At 59.3% G+C, this 19691-nt stretch overlaps 1 protein-coding gene across 1 annotated transcript; it reads left to right on the top strand.

Moving 5' to 3' along the window:
- Positions 1-578: 578 nt before the first annotated feature.
- On the top strand, positions 579-19426 carry ZNF606 (zinc finger protein 606; the record flags this gene model as incomplete). The annotated part of the gene is made up of 7 exons (XM_081107432.1): positions 579-1251; positions 3294-3386; positions 4194-4301; positions 4587-4738; positions 13563-13689; positions 14103-14198; positions 16233-19426. 7 exons carry the CDS (start codon positions 579-581, stop codon positions 18206-18208), a joined length of 3225 nt encoding a protein of 1074 aa, XP_080963558.1. The 3' UTR covers positions 18209-19426.
- Between the last annotated feature and the right edge of the window lie 265 nt (positions 19427-19691).

Raw genomic sequence — 19691 nt, 5'->3', positions numbered from 1 at the left:
CGGGCACATCCCCAGTAGGGGGTGTGCAGGAGGCAGCTGGTTGATGTTTCTAACTCTCTATCCCTCTCCCTTCCTCAATATAAAAAAATAAAAATAAACAATAAAAAAAATAAAAAAAAAATCAATAAATTTAAAAAGAAAGGAATTAAAAAAAAAAAGAAAAAAGAAAGGAATTTAGGGTCAGATCACCCTGTGAGGTTCCATGCCCCCCCCACCCCCCTTTTCGTCCACACTTGCAGCTATTGAACTAAGGCAGTGGTTCTCAACCTTCCTAACGCCGCGACCCTTTAATACAGAACCTCATGTTGTGGTGACCCCCCAATTTCATGGTTATAAACTGAGCATAATTAAAGCATCGTGATTCATCACAAAAACAATATGTAATTATCGCTGCGTTTTCCGATGGTCTTAGGCGACCCCTGTGAAAGGGTCGTTCGACCCCCAGGTTGAGAACCGCTGAACTAAGGGATTCCCCCAATAGCTCAGAGGTCACCATCCTATTGCTCAGTGTGGCTCCCGTGAGCTCCCATTTCACAGACGGGCAAACTGAGGGCACCACGGGCAGGACAGACACACGCATGCCGCCCCCGACCAGGGTGGGGAGGGCGCTCGGGGCCCGGGCAGTACCGCCGGCCTCGCACCCGATCAGCCCAGGGGCTGGCAGACTCCAGGCTGAGAAGCGCCCACCACCTGGCCGCCCAGCGCTGGCGCCCAAACCGGAAGTGCGCCGCCTGGAACTACAACTCCCAGCAGCCCGCGCGGCGCGCCCAGATCAGCCGAGGGGCTGGAGTGGAGGGACTCCAGGCGGAGAAGCGCCCGACACTTGTCCGCCCGCCCAAACCGCAAGTGCGCCGCCTGGAACTACAACTCCCAGCAGCTCGCGCGGCGCGCCCCGGTCGACGCCGGGGGAGCGATCGCCATTGTCCGCGGCCGAGGTGAGGCGGTCGCGGGGACGCCGTGGGAGGCGCCCGGGGGGTCGGGAGCGCCGGGCGGGAGAGGCGGCGCCGCCTTCGGGGTCGCGGGGCGCCAGGGGGGTCCAGCCCCCGCCCTCCGCGGGGCGGCTGCGCTTCCGGTTCCCGTGGCCCGCTCGGTCCCTGCGACCCGCTCGTCACTGGACGCCCCGACCCCGGCCCCGGCCCCGGCCCCGCGCGTCCGCCTTTGTCCCCGAGGCCGCGCGGGCCGACCCGGCGCCGAACAAAAGCCGAGGGTCCCCCGGGCGCCTCGGGGGGCGGCGTGGCGGCTGCGGACCAGGTGAGGGCGCTCGCGGGCGGGGGGCGGGGCGGGAGGCCGGGCCGGGGGTGGGGGGCGTCCCGGTTGCTCCCGGCGGGCGGCTCGGTTCGGTCCGGCCCGTGCGCTCCGGGGCCGGGGGCGGGGCTGGCGGCCGCGTCGGGGCGCAAACCGCGAGGCGCAGGCGGCTCCGGGGCTTTGATCTTTTATTCTCGGACCCGAGTCCGCCAGCCCCGCCCCCGGCCCCGGAGGCACTGGGCCTCGGGGCGCGGACTGGCCCGGGGCGCGGCGTGTGGGGCGATCGGTGGGTGTTTCTCTCTAAAATCCTTAGGAACGTGGCCGCGGGTGAGGATTGAAAGGAAAATTTAAAACAAAGGCCCGGGAGCGGGGCGGGGGGCCCCTCACTGGGGGGGTGGGGGCGGTGGGGGGGACAGGCTTGGGCCGATGCGGGTTGCGGAGGACTTTTTTTAAAAAAATAAATTTACGTAATTTTTTTTTCTCACCTCATCAGATGAGCGGTTTTAGTGCACAATTGGGTGGGCTGGTTGTGCATTCGGAAGGTGGTGCAGTTGTCGCTGCTCTTTAAATTTATATGTACTTTTTTAAAAGTATATTGTGTTATGGATGTATATGTATAAGTATATACATTTTATTAATTACATACATTTTATACATTATATACTTTATTTTTTTTAGTTCTCACTGGAGGATATTTTTTTTTTAAAATATATTTTATTGACTTTTTACAGAGAGGAAGGGAGGGGGATAGAGAGTTAGAAACATCGATGACAGAGAAAATCGATCAGCTGCCTCCTGCACACCTCCCACTGGGGATGTGCCCGCAACCAAGGTACCTGCCCTTGACTGGAATCGAACCCGGGACCCTTCAGCCCGCAGGCTGACGCTCTATCCACTGAGCCACACCAGTTAGGGCAAAAAATATATTTATTGATTTCAGAGAGGAAGGGAGAGGGAAGGAGAGATAAACGATGATGAGAGAGAATCACTGATCGACTGCCTCCTGCGCCTCCTCCCCCCTCCCTACTGGGGATCGAGCCGCCACCCTGGCATGTGCCCTTGGTGGGAATCGAACCCAGGACCATTCAGTCCGCAGGCCGACGCTCTATCCACTGAGCGACACTGGCCGGGGGAGGATATTTTTCTGTCGATTTTTAGAGAGAGGGGAAGCCAGGAACACATCGCCTGGTGGCTCGGGCACGAGCCCTGACCAGGGTCCGGGCCAGGGAGAAGCCTGCAGCCCAGGTCCCTGCCCTCGACGTGAACCAACCCGGGCTCCTTTGGTCTGCAGGCCCATGAGGCTCTATCCACTGTGCCACACCAGCCAGGGCTAAATGTATAGATTTTGCATTTATATTTAAATTGACTTCAGAGAGGAAGGGAGAGGGAGAAAGAAATATCACTGATGTGTGCGCATCACCCATGGACACAGACCACAGGGTGCTGAGGGCCTGGGGCGGCCGGGGTGGGGGGGGGCAGTGGGGGGAAAGGGGACACATGTCCTTTCAACAATAAAGATGAAGCCCTGGCCGGTGTGGCTCAGTGGATAGAGCGCTGGCCTGCGGACTGAAGGGTCCCAGGTTCGATTCCGGTCAAGGGCATGTACCTGGGTTGCGGACACATCCCCAGTAGGGGGCGTGCAGGAGGCGGCTGATCGATGTTTCTGACTCTCTGTCCCTCTCCCTTCTCTCTGTAAACAAATCAATAAAATGTATTAACAATAAAGATTAAGAAAAGTACCATCAATGGTGAGAGAGAATCACGGATCGGCTGCCTCCTGCTCACCCCCCGGCGGGGGATGGGGGTGCATGTGTCCTGCCGGGGAATGGAACCCTCACCTCCTGGTTCAGAGGCGGATGCTCAGCCCTGACCCTCGCTGGCCGGGCAGTTACCACCCCTCTTTCCAGAACATTCCCATCCCCCTGCCCCCGCCCCAGGGAGCCCCTTAGGGGCGAGGGCTGCTCACGGCCTCCCTGGGCCGGGCTCTCTGTTCCCACGGCCTCCGCCTCCGTGTGAAGGGGCCGCCTCTGTTTCTCGCTGTGTCGCAGGTGGCGCTGCACCGACTCCCGCACCCGCCTTGTCCGTCCGTCCGTCCGTCCGTCCGTCCGGGATGGCTGCCGCCGGCCCCCGGGCCTCCTGGGGTGAGTCCCAGCCGGTTGCCTGGGGGCTGGGGGTCGGGGAAGGGGAGGCCGGGGGTTTCTGGGGCTCAGGGGCGGGTCTGTTCTGGGGCAGAATTGGGGGAGGGGCCGGGGGGTTGTCACGGGGCTGTCGGTGGCCCGGTGTCTCCGCAGACGGTGCGGTCGGTGTGGTTTCCCCGATGCCCGGCCCCCCGGTCCGTGGGGTTTCTCGGGGGGCGGCCCCTCCGCTCCTGGGGGTGCATGTACTGCGGCTCCCCACCCGCCTGCGCTGCCTGCGGCTCCGGCCACGCGGCCCGCGGGCGTCCGTGTGCGATTTACACTTGGGTGCGGGCTCCGGGCTCAGGCGGCCGCAGGGCCGTGTGGGTCTGTTACTGTGTTTTTCTGTTTTGTTTTAAATAGATTTTATTGATTTTTTACAGAGAGGAAGGGAGAGGGATAGAGAGTTAGAAACACCGATCAGCTGCCTCCTGCCCGCCCCCCACTGGGGATGTGCCTGCGACCCAGGTACATGCCCTTGGCGGGAATCGAACCCGGGACCCTGAGTCCGCAGGCCGAGGCTCTATCCACTGAGCCACACCGGTCAGGGCTGTTACTTGTGTTTTTTTAAATTCGGGGAACGTTGGACATTGGGTCGGTCGGCCTCGGCCGCTGCCGGTGGCCGTGTCCCGGGTGCGCCCGGCAGTGACAGCGCCGCCCGCGGGCTCCGCTCGGCCTGGCTGTGCCCGTGGGAGACGCCCCTCCCGTGGGGCCTGGTCACCGGGCGGGTCACCGGGTGGGTCACGGGCTCCCCTCTCCCTGGTCTCCTCGCAGGTGCCCTCGCCGACCCGCCCCGGGGGGCACCGACAGCCTGTGCTGCCCCCGGCCGATCCGGCTGCGGCGCTGTGACCTCCGACCTGGGCACCCGCCCCGAGGAGCCAGGTGGGCGGGTCTGGGCCAGCTGGGGGGGGGGGGTCTCACCCTGTGGGTGGGGGGGCGCCTCCAGGGCTGAGCGGACGCTGCAGACGGACTCGGAGCGGGGCGAGCGGGCGGGTGCCTGCACCGGGCTCACCCCTCTCTCGGGCCCCTCCATCTGGAGAATCGGGGCGGGGGGGGGGTCTCCCCTGCTGGCGGCGGCCGGGCCGGAGCACCCACTCGGCCGGGCGGGGGCTGGCGGGGGCGGGCGGCGGCGGAGGGAGAGCTGCTCCAGCTTCGCTTTCCCCGCAGCCCCGAGTCCTCGGGACCCTGCCTGGCGGTTGGAGGAGGAGGAGGAGGAGGAGGAGGAGGAAGAGGAGGAGGAGGAGGAAGAGGAGGAGGAGGAGGAGGCGGCCCCCGAGGCCGGGAGCGGGGCTGCCGGGCCCCCACCAGCCCCGGTGCAGGTGAGATGGGCGCCCGCTCCCCTCGCGGTCCCTGCTCCCCGGCCCCCCTCCCTCCTGTGGTTCCGTGTGGTTCCGTGTGGTTCCGTGTCCACAGCTGGTCGGCGGAGGAGGAGTCTGTCCTGGGCTCGGGAGGCCCAGCTTCCACCGCCCGGGGCCTCGCTGTCGCCAGCCCGCGCCCCGGAGCCCGCTGTGCTGGGGGTGTGGTGGGCGAGGGGACCCCCTGGCTGACAGCCCCCCGTGTTCAGTGTGGGTTCAGCTGTGCTTGCTGCGGGGCGGGTGCCGCGGGGAGCGCTGTCTGAGGAGCCCTCAGCGGCTTCCCTCCGCCCCAGGCCTCCCGTCTGCGGGCTGTGCACGGGGTTTGGGGTTTGGGACCAACGCTGAGGCCGAGGCTCGCGGACGCCTTGAGGGGGTCGGTGTCTGCACAGTCGGGGCGCAGAGCAGCAGGGACTTTGCTGGGGGGCCTGGGAGACGGGACTTGCCTGAGCCAGTGGACCAGGGAGTGGGGGGGGGCCGGACCCCGGGAGACCGGCTGGTGCTGCAGGCCCGGCCCGGCCCGTCCTGGTGACAGAGCGGGAGGCCGGGTCCCGGTGCCAGGCTGGGATGGGCTGTGGGAGCAGCTGGCATCGGGGCCCGGGAGCAGGAGCTGAGAGACCAGGGGGTGGCACAGGGACTGCGGCTGGAGGGCCCGCGGGCTCCCGAGAGGAGGGGCCATGGTGCCCACAGGTGCCCTCCCCTCCCCACGGCAGGGGCTCTGGTTGGGCGTCGACCTGTGAGCCAGGAGGTCACCTTCATTCCCGGTCAGGGCACCGGCCTGGGGTGCGGGCTCGATCCCCGGGGGGAGCGTGCAGGAGGCAGCCGATCAGTGATTCTCTCTCATCACTGATGTTTCTGTCCCTCCCTCTCCCTTCCTCTGAAATCAATAAAATATATTTAAAATAAAAGGAAAATAAATATTTGTGATAACAGCTTCATTAAAATACTGTTCCTATACCATGAAGTCTGACCCCTTAAAACGCACAGGTCTTAGGGGATCGCAGGGGGTGTGACCGCCACCGGCAGCGAATTCTGGGCGTTTTCACCCCCCGCCCCCCCCAGCCCCTGAGCCCCTGAGCCCCGGCCTGTCCACGGGAGGCGCGTGTGCCCCTGGGCATCGTGTCGGGTCAGCATTCTCTCTCTCTTGACGCCAGCAGCCGGTTTTCACGTCCCGTTTCGGTTTCCTAGGGCCCTGTCCCTAAAACTGCAGGTGCGGTTCACGCTGCTGACGCCCTGACAGGAGAGGGAGGGGCCCGTTTCACCGCTGTGTTCAGGTCTCTCATTCCTAAAGTAAAAAGCCGAGTCCAGCAAACGTGCGGTAACTGACGCACAAGCAGCACAAGTGCCTCAGCCCCTGCCTCCCCCCAAATTAGAAAGGAGTTCAGAACCTCCCAGAGTCTCCAGGCGCCCGGCGCCCGCACGCTGCCCTGGGTGGCGGAGGCCTGCGGCCATGGAGCCCGCGGGTGTGTCCGGCCTCGGGACTCGGTGGCCGGGTGTTCGCTGCTGCTGTGCAGGTCGCTTTCCGGTCCTGACGTCGGGGGTGCGGCCGGGCGGGTGGGGGGTGGCGGTCCATCTCGGGCCAGGAGTGAGTGTGATAAACGCTCTGAGGAGCCCTCGCCCCCGGCTGCTCTGTGCGTCCCTGCAGGGGAGGGCTCCTGAGAATCGGGAGGCTCGGTAACCCCCCTCCAGGTCAGGAGAGTCACAGACTCCCCCCCCCCCCCCCAACCCTCAGGGACTCGGGAGCACAGAGCCCAGACCCCCTGTTCCCTCCACATCAAACGTCCCTGAGAATAGCCTTCACCCGTGAAGCAGCCAGGGCGGCCCCCCTCGTCCCTCGGGTGCGAACAGCCTGTCCCGGGCCTGCTGGGCGGAGGAGTTCCAGCGGCGGGCACCCAGACCCCGTTAGTCTGAGCATCAGGGACAGTGAGGACGCCCAGCCCCTGTGCCAGCCGCCAGCCTGTCCGCATGGCCCACACGCCCGTAAAACCAAAGTCCGACACCGCACCCTCCTCGATTGTCCCAGAACACAGTCTGGCTACATCTTCATTCTCTGAAAGAGCTTGCCCTAAAATATTAATAAATAATGAAACTCCGGGGATTCCAAAGAGGCTGTCTGAGGCCCCCTGGTCCCAGGAAGGGGCGTGGTCAGCTCAGGCAGTGCAGGAGCCGTCCCCGAGATCCCATGGGCGCAGCCCCTGCGGCCCCCAGCCCCTGGTTCAGCCGTGCAGCTGGAGTGCTGGGAGGCTCCAGCCCTGGAATGCCTAGGGGAGCACGTGTGTGCAAAGCCCGTGAGCAGCAGTGTTTGCAAGACTGGGTGGCTCGTCTCTGCCAGTCCTCCTAGCAGGCGACTGGAGGGGTCCCCTGTGGACCAGACGGGCCGGCAGGGCCCTGCTCTGTCCCCACAGTGTCAGGTAGCGGGAACCTGCAGGTCCTCTGCTGGGGGGGGCCCCCTGGTCCCCACTCCGCCTCCCCGTGTCCGGCCAGGTTTACTGAGGCCTCCATGAGCTGTAGACCCTGGCACGGGGCACACTCAGTTGGGGTCTGTCCCCCCTCCCCCCAGTCCATGGCCCTTCCAGTTTGACACCACCTTCGATTCTGCATGTGCCTTAAAAATATTTTGACAAATTCCGTAATTACTAGAAAATAAAAAGTAAGCAAAACATGGTCCTTCTCCAAGGTAACCGTTGTTAATGCTGGGCCCACTCGCGTTCCTGTCTTTATGCAGTCCCCCCTCGTCCCTGCCCAGCCCTCAGGGCAGTGCATGGTGTGCGTTTTCGTTCTCACATGCAGGTACTAAGATTTATTTAAAAAAACCACATTATTATTGATTTCAGAGAGGAAGAGAGAGAGAAACATCAATGATGAGATTCGTGGATCGCCTGCCTCCTGCACGCCCCACACTGGGGACCGAGCCTGCAACCCGGGCCTGTGCCCTTGATCAGGAATCGAACCCGGACCCTTCAGTCCACAGCCCGGTGCTCTATCCACTGAGCCACACCGGCCAGGGCTACACACACAGCTTTTCTGCAACTCTGCACACAGTCAGCACGAGCCCGTGCCTGTGCAGGGTGGAGGTCAGGCTCACACGCTTCGCCCCATGGGGACTCTTCCCTCTGGACAGGCTGGGAGCCCGCCTGCCCGCCCACCCCCACCAGGCTTGCGTCTGCCCCAGGCTGTGTTGTGTGCACGACCCGTGGTTTCACCCTGTGGCAGTCGAGGGGTTTTCTGAACGTTGGCGCGTGTTTTCCGTGACTCGTGCTGCCGTGGTCTCGGAAGAGCCAGGACGTCTCCTTCCGTCTGCAGCCGCTGGGCCGTGATTCTCAACCTTCTGGGCCTTTAAATACAGCTCCTCATGTGGTGACCCAGCCATAACATTATTTCCGTTGCTACTTCATCCCTGTCATGCTGCTGCTGTGATGAATCGTCATGTAAATCTCTGATATGCAGGATGGTCTTAGGCGACCCCTGTGAAAGGGTCGTTCGACCACCAACGGGGTCGCGACCCACAGGTTGAGAACCGCGGCACTGGGCCATGGTTCGTCCTTGCGGAGGAGGGGGGGGGGGGGCAGCGTGGCGAGCTGTGCGTGGTTTGCCCCCGTGGTGGCTGGTGGGTGGGAGCCGGCCCTGCCCCTGGGTCTCCGGCTGTGACTCGGCCGACGGGGGCATTTCTCACGCATCCTGGTCGAGGTCCCCACTGCAGCTCCTCTGAACTGGGGTGTCTTCCGTCACTCGGCTGCTTTCAGTAGTTGGTGTGAGACGGATCTGCCTGGTGGCTTTTGTTGTTGTTGTTCAAAGAAGGCTGGTATTTTATAAATTCCCTTTGCCCTTGGCATTATATTCCCTTCCTGGGGTCGTCCCTTAGCTGGGCGCGTCCTGAGCGAACCGCCGAGTCTCTGAGTCTCCGTCCTGCCCTTGCTGGGGGTGGGGGTGGGGGTGCCGGGCCCTCCGTCCTGCCCTTGCTGGGGGTGGGGGTGGGGGTGGGGGCGCCGGGCCCTCCGTCCTGCCCTTGCTGGGGGTGGGGGTGCCGGGCCCTCCGTCCTGCCCTTGCTGGGGGTGGGGGTGCCGGGCCCTCCGTCCTGCCCTTGCTGGGGGTGGGGGCGCCGGGCCCTCCGTCCTGCCCTTGCTGGGGGTGGGGGTGGGGGTGCCGGGCCCTCCGTCCTGTCCTTGCTGGGGGTGGGGGTGGGGGTGGGGGTGGGGGCGCCGGGCCCTCCGTCCTGCCCTTGCTGGGGGTGGGGGTGGGGGTGGGGGTGGGGGTGCCGGGCCCTCCGTCCTGCCCTTGCTGGGGGTGGGGGTGGGGGTGGGGGTGGGGGTGCCGGGCCCTCCGTCTTGCCCTTGCTGGGGGTGGGGGTGGGGGTGGGGGTGGGGGTGCCGGGCCCTCCGTCCTGCCCTTGCTGGGGGTGGGGGTGGGGGTGGGGGTGGGGGCGCCGGGCCCTCCGTCCTGCCCTTGCTGGGGGTGGGGGTGGGGGTGGGGGTGGGGGTGCCGGGCCCTCCGTCCTGCCCTTGCTGGGGGTGGGGGTGGGGGTGGGGGTGCCGGGCCCTCCGTCCTGCCCTTGCTGGGGGTGGGGGTGGGGGTGGGGGTGCCGGGCCCTCCGTCCTGCCCTTGCTGGGGGTGGGGGTGGGGGTGGGGGCGCCGGGCCCTCCGTCCTGCCCTTGCTGGGGGTGGGGGTGGGGGTGGGGGCGCCGGGCCCTCCTTCTCGCCAGCACGGAGCTCCCGGCTCCTGCCCTCGGGGCCTCCTCGCTGTGCTGCCTCCCTCCTCTGTGTTTTGAGCGTCCCTCCCGCCTGGACAGCCTCTCCCTCCCCGTCCTGCTCCACGGAAACCTCTCTCCGAGGCGGGTCTCGGGCAGTGGATGGCGCTGCCTGGGCTCTGGCCTCGGGCCAGGTTCAGTCCCGCCTCCTGGCTCCTCGCAGGGTCGGTGTTCACAGGAAGAGCCTGAGGCCGGTTCAGAGGCAGGTCTGGCTCCTGAGGGGCCCCTCACCCTCCTGTCCCTGTCTCCGTCTCCCCACAAGTCTCAGGCCAAGCTCCCCAGGCCTGGGGGTGGGGCCGGGGGACCAGGCCGGTTCCGTGCCCACCTCCCTGGACACAGCGGCTGTCGGGCCACCGCGCCCTCCCCTCCCCTGGGGCTGAGAGGCCTCTGTGCCTCCAGTGCCGCCCCCACTCCAGGCCGTGCCAGGGCTGCTGGGGCCCTGCCTGCAGGGGGGTGGCTGGGTGGGGAGGCAGCCGGCTGCGCTGTCCCGCACGCACCTGTGTGCCATGCTCGCTCCTGCCTCCCTGCCTCCTCCAAGCCCGAGCCCAGCGCCTCCCTGGGGCCTGCGCTGCCTCAGCCCTGCTGTGCACTGCGTCCCGGGCGGCCCCCCCTGCTCCCCGTCTCCCAGGAGCGTGGGGACCACCACGGCCACTGGCCTCTTACCGGCACTGGCTGGGATGTTTCTTTCCCTTTTTTTAAAACACAAAACCTTTTCGTAGGAGATCTTTCAATGCACAGGGGAGCTGAAGCGAGTGTTGGTCTCCTGTGGCCACTGTTCCCTCATGGTGGCAGCTCAGAGCCGCTTCCGACTTGCTCTCCTGCCGGGAGCCCAGCCCCCTCGGGGCTCAGCCGTGTCGGGGCCCAGCCCTCTCCGGGCTCAGCCGTCCCGGGGCCCAGCCCTCTCGGGGCTCAGCCGTCCCGGGGCCCAGCTGTCTCGGGGCTCAGCCGTGTCGGGGCCCAGCCCTCTCGGGGCTCAGCCGTGTCGGGGCCCAGCCCTCTCGGGGCTCAGCCGTGTCGGGGCTCAGCCATCTTGGGGCCCAGCCGTCTCGGGGCTCAACCGTCTTGGACTGCAGGTGCCTCCCTCCTGAGCCCCTTTCCCAGCTCCCAGGCTCCCAAACCCCCGCTTGCTTCCGTGTCACTCCTGCTCCGACCCCCCTGCCTGCCTCCTGAGGACCCTGTGGGAACACGGCCCACCTGACCACTCCCCCGTCTCAGCTCCAATTTTCTTTTTTTTTTTTTTAATATATTTTATTGATTTTTTACGGAGAGGAAGGGAGAAGGATAGTTAGAAACATCCATGAGAGAGAAACATCGATCAGCCGCCTCCTGCACATCTCCCATAGGGGATGTGCCCGCAACCCAGGCACATGCCCTTGACCGGAATCGAACCCGGGACCCTTTAGTCCGCAGGCCAACGCTCTATCCATTGAGCCAAACCGGTTTCGGCCTCTTTTCTTTTTTGAGAGAGAAGCATCGCTGCCCTGGATAGTCTGTCCCACGAACTGGTGCTCTGTGTGCGCCTGACGGGACCAGACCTGCCCTCTCGGTGCGGCAGGGACCAGCTCCAGCCGCCGAGCCCCCCCAGGCTGGGCACCACCTTTTCTAAAAGCCAGAGTGTCTGCAGCACATCTCAGACGCTGTCCACCTATAGCCGCCTCCTGTCCACCTATAGCCGCCTCCTGTCCACCTGTAGCCGCCTCCTGTCCACCTGTAGCCGCCTCCTGTCCACCTGTAGCCGCCTCCTGTCCACCTGTAGCCGCCTCCTGTCCACCTGATAGTCACCTCTGTGCGCTTACAGAGAGAGGCCACTCTACACAGCAGCCACAGCACCCAGCAAAACGACAGCGACTCCTCCCACCACCCACTACCCGTCCATGCTCAGTCATCCCCGTGTCCTCCCACCACCCAGTACCCGTCCATGCTCAGTCGTTTCCGTGTCCTCCCACCACCCAGCACCGTCCATGCTCAGTCTTCCCTGTGTCCTCCCACGACCCAGCACTGTCCATGCTCAGTCGTCCCATATCCTCCCACCACCCAGTACCCGTCCATGCTCAGTCGTTCCCGTGTCCTCCCACCACCCAGTACCTGTCCATGCTCAGTCATTCCCGTGTCCTCCCACCACCCAGTACCCATCCATGCTCAGTCGTCCCCGTGTCCTCTCACCACCCAGCACTGTCCATGCTCAGTCTTCCCTGTGTCCTCCCACGACCCAGCACCGTCCATGCTCAGTCGTCCCATATCCTCCCACCACCCAGTACCCATCCATGCTCAGTCGTTCCCGTGTCCTCCCACCACCCAGTACCCATCCATGCTCAGTCATCCCCATGTCCTTCCACCACCCAGCACCGTCCATGCTCAGTCTTCCCTGTGTCTTCCCACCACCCAACACCGTCTATGCTCACTCATCCCGTGTCCTCCCACCACCCAGTACCCGTCCATGCTCACTCGTCCCCGTGTCCTCCCACCACCCAGTACCCATCCATGCTCAGTCATCCCGTGTCCTCCCGCCACCCAGTAACCGTCCATGCTCAGTCACCCCATGTCCTCCCACCACCCAGTACCCATCCATGCTCAGTCTTCCCCGTGTCTTCCCACCACTCAGTACCCATCCATGCTCAGTCTTCCCTGTGTCCTTCCACCACCCAGCACTGTCCATTCCATGCTCAGTCGTCCCGTGTCCTCCCACCACCCAGTAACCGTCCATGCTCAGTCGTCCTGTGTCCTCCCACCACCCAGTACCCATCCATGCTCAGTCGTCCCCATGTCTTCCCAGTACCCATCCATGCTCAGTCTTCCCCATGTCTTCCCACCACCCAGTACCCATCCATGCTCAGTCTTCCCCATGTCCTTCCACCACCCAGCACCGTCCGTGCTCAGTCATCCCTGTGTCTTCCCTACACCCAGTACCCATCCGTGCTCACTCATCACGTGTCCTCCCACCAACCAGTACCTGTCCATGCTCATTCATCCCTGTGTCCTCCCTACACCCAGTACCCATCCGTGCTCAGTCATCCCTGTGTCTTCCCTACACCCAGTACCCATCCATGCTCAGTCATCCCCATGTCCTCCCACCACCCAGTACCCGTCCATGGCTCCCCGATGGCACCTTTCGGTAAGGAGGTGACTGACCCAGCGTGTAGCACAGCCACCCAGGAAACAGGCCGGCTGGTCTGGAGGAGCAAACCCAGACAGTGGCCTCGATGGGGGTGGGGTGGGGTTCAGCAGTGGAGGCGGCGTCGGCCCGTTAACGTGCTTTTCGGAGTCGGAATCGCAGGAGCAGGACAGGCCTGTGCTTTGTGCCCGTCGTCCTGGGAGGGGCGGGGAAGCAGGTTGGACAGAGGCCAGCAGGAGGCCAGCCCTGAGCAGGGAGGACTGCACCTGGGGAGGGGCTGGGGGGCCAGAGAGCCGGGCTCCAGGCCGAGGGAGGGTCACGGTGCACGTGGGCTCACAGCTTCCCCTGCGGCCCCGGGGCTCGCGCTGACGGCTCCTTGAAGGACCAGACTCGGTGCTTTCGCGGCAGAAGTCCCTTTTCCTGTGCGGGCTCTAGTGAGTGTTTCTGGATCTGCTTTTCCTAAGATCCTCAGGGTGGCTTGTTAGGACTCGGCTGCTTGACAGCAGCGTGACTGGTCCCCGTGGCCGAGTCCTGCTCCCCCCACCCCAGCCTGGTCCTCAGGAAAGAGGGCTGTGGCCGCAGGACGGGTGTGCGTGTCGGGGCCGCCCAGCGCCCAGCGCCCAGCGCCCAGCTCCCAGGCCCCAGGCCTGCCCCGCCCTGTCTGCCTCCTGAGTGCCTGCATCTCCAGAGAAGGTGCTGGGGGGCCCCCTTCCGCACAGTCTGTGTCCCAGGACTGGGTCGGGGTCTCAGGAGGCACCTGCTCATCGGCTGTGGTCGTTGTGGCCCGGGGAGCGAATCCCGAGTCCAGGCGACCGCCCTCCGTGAGGTCATTGGTGATGCCAGGTGTGTCTCCACACCCCTCTCCTCCCGGCTGTCAGCCCCTCGTCCTCAGGAAGCCCCGAGGGGCCAGCTGAGGGGCCTGTGCTCTTTCAGGAGCCGCTGACCTTCCGGGATGTGGCCGTGGACTTCTCCCCGGAGGAGTGGGGGCGGCTGGGCCCTTCGCAGAGGACCCTGTACCGGGACGTGATGCTGGAGACCTTCGGGCACCTGCTCTCTGTGGGTAAGCGGGTGCTGCCCACGTCATGGAGCAGTTTCCATTCCCAGCCCTTCCGTGCTCCAGGCTGAGTGCTCACAGGCCTCAGGCCGAGAGGATGCCCGGCTGGTGTGGCTCAGTGGTTGAGCACCGACCCATGAACCAGGAGGTCAGGATTTGATTCCCCGTCAGGGCACATGCCCAGCTGTGGGCTCGATCCCCAGTAGGGGGCATGCAGGAGGCAGCCAATCGATGTTTCTCTCTCTGTCACTCTCCCTTTAAAGTCAATAAGAACATTTAAAAATAAAGATGGTCTGAGATGATCATGAGCCGAGGTTCTAGGGTGAAATTCCTGGTGCTTATCCAGCTCGAAGCGGGAGAGTCGGGGAGGGAAGGGCAGGGAGCTCTCCCGGTGACGGCCGCTGCTCTCCCCCCCGCAGGGGCTCAGGTCACCAAGCCCGAGGTCATCTCCCTGCTGGAGGAGGGCGCGGAGCCCTGGCGGGTGGAGCAGCCACGGCCCCGGAGCCCGTGTCCAGGTGAGAGCAGCGGGTGGGAGGGGGATCTTGTCTGAGGAGTCAGGTTCCTCACCGGCGCGTGGTCCCTGCTGCTGCTGAGGCAGAGCAGACGTGCCCTCCTTCACCAGCTGCCTCTTCGCAGCTGCAGCTCCCACCGGCCGCCCACCGCGACGTCTCACGTGCTCTGCTGCGCCTTTCCCTCTGGCAGCGTCTCCTTCTCTCACCTGCTTCTTCGTTCTTAGTTTGTTTATTGCCAAACCTGTAGCCTGTAGCTCAGACCCGGCTTTAAAAAACCAAACAAGAAGACAGGTTTGTAAGGTAGGTGATATATTCCCGTGGCTGGAAACACTCTGAGCTGTATGAATTGTAAGCTGAAAGGAATCTCATTTATACTCCTCCTTCCACACGTTATTCTTACCCCCAGACACAGACACACACACATGAGCACACCCAGGCACACACAGGCACATGCACAGGCAACCAGTGTTTTTTTACTATGATTTTTTTTTTTAATATATATATATATATATTTTTTTCTTTATTGATTTCAGAGAAGAAGGGAGGAGAGATAGAAACATCAATGATGAGAGAGAATCATTGACTGGCTGCCTCCTACATGCCCTCCACTGGGGATCAAGCCTGCAACATAGGCATGTGCCCTTGGCCGGAATCGAACCTGGGACCCTTTAATCCGCAGGCTGATGCTCTATCCACTGAGCCAAGCCAGCCAAGGCTATGATTTTTTTAATATGTTTTTTTTTTTAAATTGAATTCAGAGAGAGGAAGAGAGAGAGAGAGAGAGAGAGAGAGAGAGAGAGAGAGAGAGAAACACCAAAGATGAGAGAGAATCACGGACCGGCGGCCTCCTGCACACCCCACATTGGGGATGGAGCCTGCAACCCGGGCATGTGCCCTTGGCCAGGAATCGAGCTGTGACCTCCTGGTTCATAGGCTGGCACTCAACCACTGAGCCACACTGGCTGGGCTTTCCTGTGAATCTTTCAGTTATTAGTAACATCTCAGTTTGTAATCATCCGTTTTGAACTCATCCCACTTAAGCTGGGGCAGCCTGTGGAAACTTCTCCCACTCAGAGTCGTCACCCTCGGGTGCTGCTTTGTTCTAGGGAAAAGACACCAACAGGCTCTGGGGCTGCGTCTAGAGGAGGGCACCACGTACCAGTTGTTGTTTTCCCCTTTGGCTTTTTTAAGTTCAAGCGTTTTTATTTTTTTAAATATATTTTTCGTTGATTCCAGAGAGGAAGGGAGAGGGAAAGGGAGATAGAAACATCAATGATGAGAGAGAATCATTGGTTGGCCGCCTCCTGCACGTCCCCTACTGGGGATCGAGCCCACAACCGACGTTCTGTCCGCTGACCAAAGGCTGGGACTCAAGTACAAGCTTTTGATAGTCCTTTCCCAGTGGAATTACAAAGGACACACTTAATTCTTTCAGCAACAAATGGTGGCCGACGTGAAGTGTCATACACGAGGGGAAGCTGGCCTGGGAGCCCAGGGTCTTTCCTGGGGGTTGGTCACACAGGCCCACACGACTGGCTGGGACCACGGGAGCTCCAGACTCTGGAAGGAAAGGTGTTCACCGTGGACAGTGTTGTGTATATAAACCATGTAGGGAAGCTGGTGCCCTTGCTCCAAGGCCTCAGGCATGTAAAACACTCTCCTGAGTTAGACATTCCGAGACCTCACTTCCTAGGAGTTGGCCAAGGGCCGGTCATGACGCAGGCCTTCTTGGGAATGTGCAGTTTGAGCAGCTCATGCAGGGTAGTCACCTCTTCCCTGCACGCCCTTATCGATCCTTCCTTCCTTCTCATGCACAAATACTCCATAGATTTTATTAGCACTCAGCACACTTCATTGTGTGGCCAGCTCCTTTGTTCACTCTTCACTATTTTCCTTTTCCCTGTTACGATGCTCCTCGGAGTTGTGAGTCTCTGAAACCAAGTTCACACTTGCCTTCTCAATAATATGACAAAAACCCCACCTTTTCCACTTGATTCTTAAACATTCTTTCTCACGACTTTTTTCTGTTTACTTCAGAAATGGTGAGAAATCCTGAAAGTAAGGCGTTGATCCCAGCACGTCGCATTTTTGAGGGAGACCAGTCTCACAGCATGAAGTTGGAACGATTCGTGTGGGATGATCCTTGGTTCTCCAGGTTAGAAATTTTGGGATGTGACGACCAGTTACAAATGTACCGTGTGAACCAGAGTACAGCTATGAGGCAGATGGTCTTCATGCAGAAGCAAGTGCTGTCTCAAAGAGGCTCTGAATTCTGTGACCTTGGAGCGGGATATGGCCAGAGCTTAAACTTTATTCCCTCTCAGAGAGTTTCTCAAATAGAACATTTCTATAAGCCTGATACACATGTTGAAAGTTGGAGGTGTAAGTCAGCCATCATGTATGCAGATAAGATTACCTGTGAAAATAATGATTATGACACAGCCTTCTACCAGTCCATGCCACCTATTCACCCTGCAAGGATGCAAACTGGAGATAATCTTTTCAAATGTTCTGATGCTGTTAAATCTTTCAATCACGTACTACATTTTGGTGATCATAAGGGAATGCACACAGGAGGGAAACTCTATGAGTATAAGGAATGCCATCAAATCTTTAACCAGAGCCCATCATTTATTGAACATCCCAGACCTCTGATCGGAGAAAACCAGTATGGTTATAAAGAATATGAGAATATCTTTTACTTCTCGTCCTTTATGGAGCGTCAAAATATTGGCACTGTAGAGAAAGCATATAAATACAATGAGTGGGAGAAAGTCTTTGGGTATGACTCCTTCCTCACTCAACATACAAGCACTTACACCGCAGAGAAACCCTATGACTACAATGAATGTGGGGCGTCTTTCATCTGGAGCTCTTACCTTATCCAACATAAGAAAACACATACTGGAGAGAAGCCCTACGAATGTGATAAATGTGGGAAAGTGTTCAGGAGTCGTTCAGCCCTTACTAAACATGAGCGGACTCACACTGGAATAAAACCCTATGAATGTAATAAATGTGGGAAAGCCTTCAGCTGGAACTCCCATCTGATTGTGCACACGAGGATTCACACGGGAGAGAAACCTTATGTATGTACTGAGTGTGGGAAGTCTTTCAACTGGAACTCCCATCTGATTGGCCACCAGAGGACTCACACCGGAGAGAAACCGTTTGAATGCACTGAGTGTGGGAAGGCTTTCAGCTGGAGCTCCCATCTGATCGCCCACATGAGGATGCATACTGGAGAGAAGCCCTTTAAATGTGATGAATGTGAAAAAGCTTTTAGGGATTACTCGGCTCTCAGTAAACATGAAAGAACTCACTCCGGAGCAAAACCATATAAATGTACTGAATGTGGAAAGTCCTTCAGCTGGAGCTCCCACCTTATCGCCCACCAGAGAACTCACACGGGGGAGAAACCCTATAACTGTCAGGAATGCGGCAAAGCATTCAGGGAACGCTCGGCCCTCACTAAACATGAAATAATTCATTCTGGAATTAAGCCCTATGAATGTAATAAATGTGGAAAATCCTGTAGCCAAATGGCTCACCTTGTTAGACATCAAAGGACTCACACTGGAGAAAAGCCCTATGAGTGCAATAAATGTGGGAAGTCCTTCAGCCAGAGCTGTCACCTTGTTGCTCACCGGAGAATTCACACGGGCGAGAAGCCCTATAAGTGTAATCAGTGTGAAAGGTCCTTTAACTGCAGCTCTCACCTGATTGCGCACCGGAGAACTCACACTGGAGAGAAACCATATAGGTGTAACGAGTGTGGGAAGGCGTTTAATGAGAGTTCTTCCCTCATTGTCCATCTGAGAAACCATACTGGAGAAAAACCCTACAAATGCAACCATTGTGAGAAGGCTTTCTGTAAGAATTCTTCTCTCATCATTCATCAGAGAATGCACAGCGGAGAGAAACGCTTTATATGCAATGACTGTGGGAAGTCCTACAGTGGCCACTCGGCCCTGCTACAACACCAGAGGAGCCACAGTGCAGAGAAAGTCTGAACTGAACTGATGGGAGACTTCCTTTCCTTGTACCTGTGATACTTTGAAAAAAACACTAGAAGTATAATCAGGAGGGGTTGTTTCCTAGTAAGAGTTCAGGGAGGCTCTTCCCCTTACTACTCAATAGAAACATCTAGAAGAAACGTATGAATGAAAATGATAGAGGAAAGCGTAGCGGTTATGTAGCCCTCATTTAACGTTAGATAATTACAGTGAAGAAGGAAAGCCCCACTCCTCACGGTCCACCAGGATCTTGCTTGAGGAACGTGAATGTAGGGATGAGACACCTTTAGTGAGAGATCTCAAGGATTTGTGGACCAGAGTGCATTGATGGAGGAGAAAAACCTTGTTCTAGGAAGTGCTTCAGCTGGAAATAAGCTGTTTTGCATCAAGCTGGAGTATTGGGTGGGAAGCTTTATAATAACGTTCTGTGCATAATTGTGAAAATACAGATTTTGCTCTTATTAGGGGGAGGGTCTGGGTGCCCTTTAAGGAATATGGAATACTAAGTTTGAGGTTAAGAAAAAAAATAGTATTGAATGGGATATTTACTGTTAGTCGAGATTAACTTTAGAAAAATTAGTAAATGAGATTACTAATGGTGGAAAAGTTATTTTCTAGAAGTATGAGGCTGATGTTGTTGGGACAAAAAGTGACATTTAATATCACAGTGTGTCCATGTCCATGGTTTACTCATTGTTGGATGTTTGTAATTTGTTTTAGGCGATCACTATAAGTTATAATTATAGACACTGCGTCAGAGTACATACCCTGAAGGAATAACAGGGACACAGAGTTGTATATACATGTCCTCTATAACATCTAAAATCGTGTATGGATAAGGACTGGAAAAACCCATGGGTAAATTAACCCAGTTAATTTTAAAAATGTTAAAGTTTTATAAACACATACAGCACTTACCACGTGCTAAGCTTTGTTTTAAATGCTTTTCAGTTTATTAATGTGTTCAATCCCCTTAGTTCTATGAGGTAGGTGCTGTTGTTATCCCAGTTTTACAAATGGAGAAACTGAGGCAGAGATGTTGAGAAACCGTCCTCGGGACACAGTTCAGAGAGGCGCTGAGATTGTTTGGCCTCAGAGGCCCTGTGTTTAACCACAGCTGTGCTGGCTCTCTCCATTGATTCCCCCGATGTTTTTGTTACTGTTCAGTGTTTCTATGGTAGATATTTGCTAATAAAAGTCAAGAAATTCCTAAGTAATGAGAACTGAAGTTACCCGGCTCTCTGTCCTGACGGATGTCTGGTATCAGGGCTGAGCTCCCTTCGGAGTAGGAAGTCTGGGTTGGACAGTCAGACTCACTGCATCTCCTGGAGCCGGGATTTCGTAAACTCACCACCCACAGCCCTGAGGCTGAGAGCGAGCCAGGAGCTGGAAGACCCCCTGGAGGTGCAGACAGGTCGGAGGGGTGCTCGACGGGTCTCGCCTGTCCGCACTGCAGAGGGCAAGACCCAGCGCTGCCCGT

The sequence above is a fragment of the Myotis nattereri genome, assembly GCF_964212035.1.
Source record: "Myotis nattereri genome assembly, chromosome: 15".
NCBI classification, from domain to species: domain Eukaryota; kingdom Metazoa; phylum Chordata; class Mammalia; order Chiroptera; family Vespertilionidae; genus Myotis; species Myotis nattereri.
Note: the sequence above shows the minus strand (reverse complement) of the source record. Positions and strands in the feature narration are given on the sequence as shown.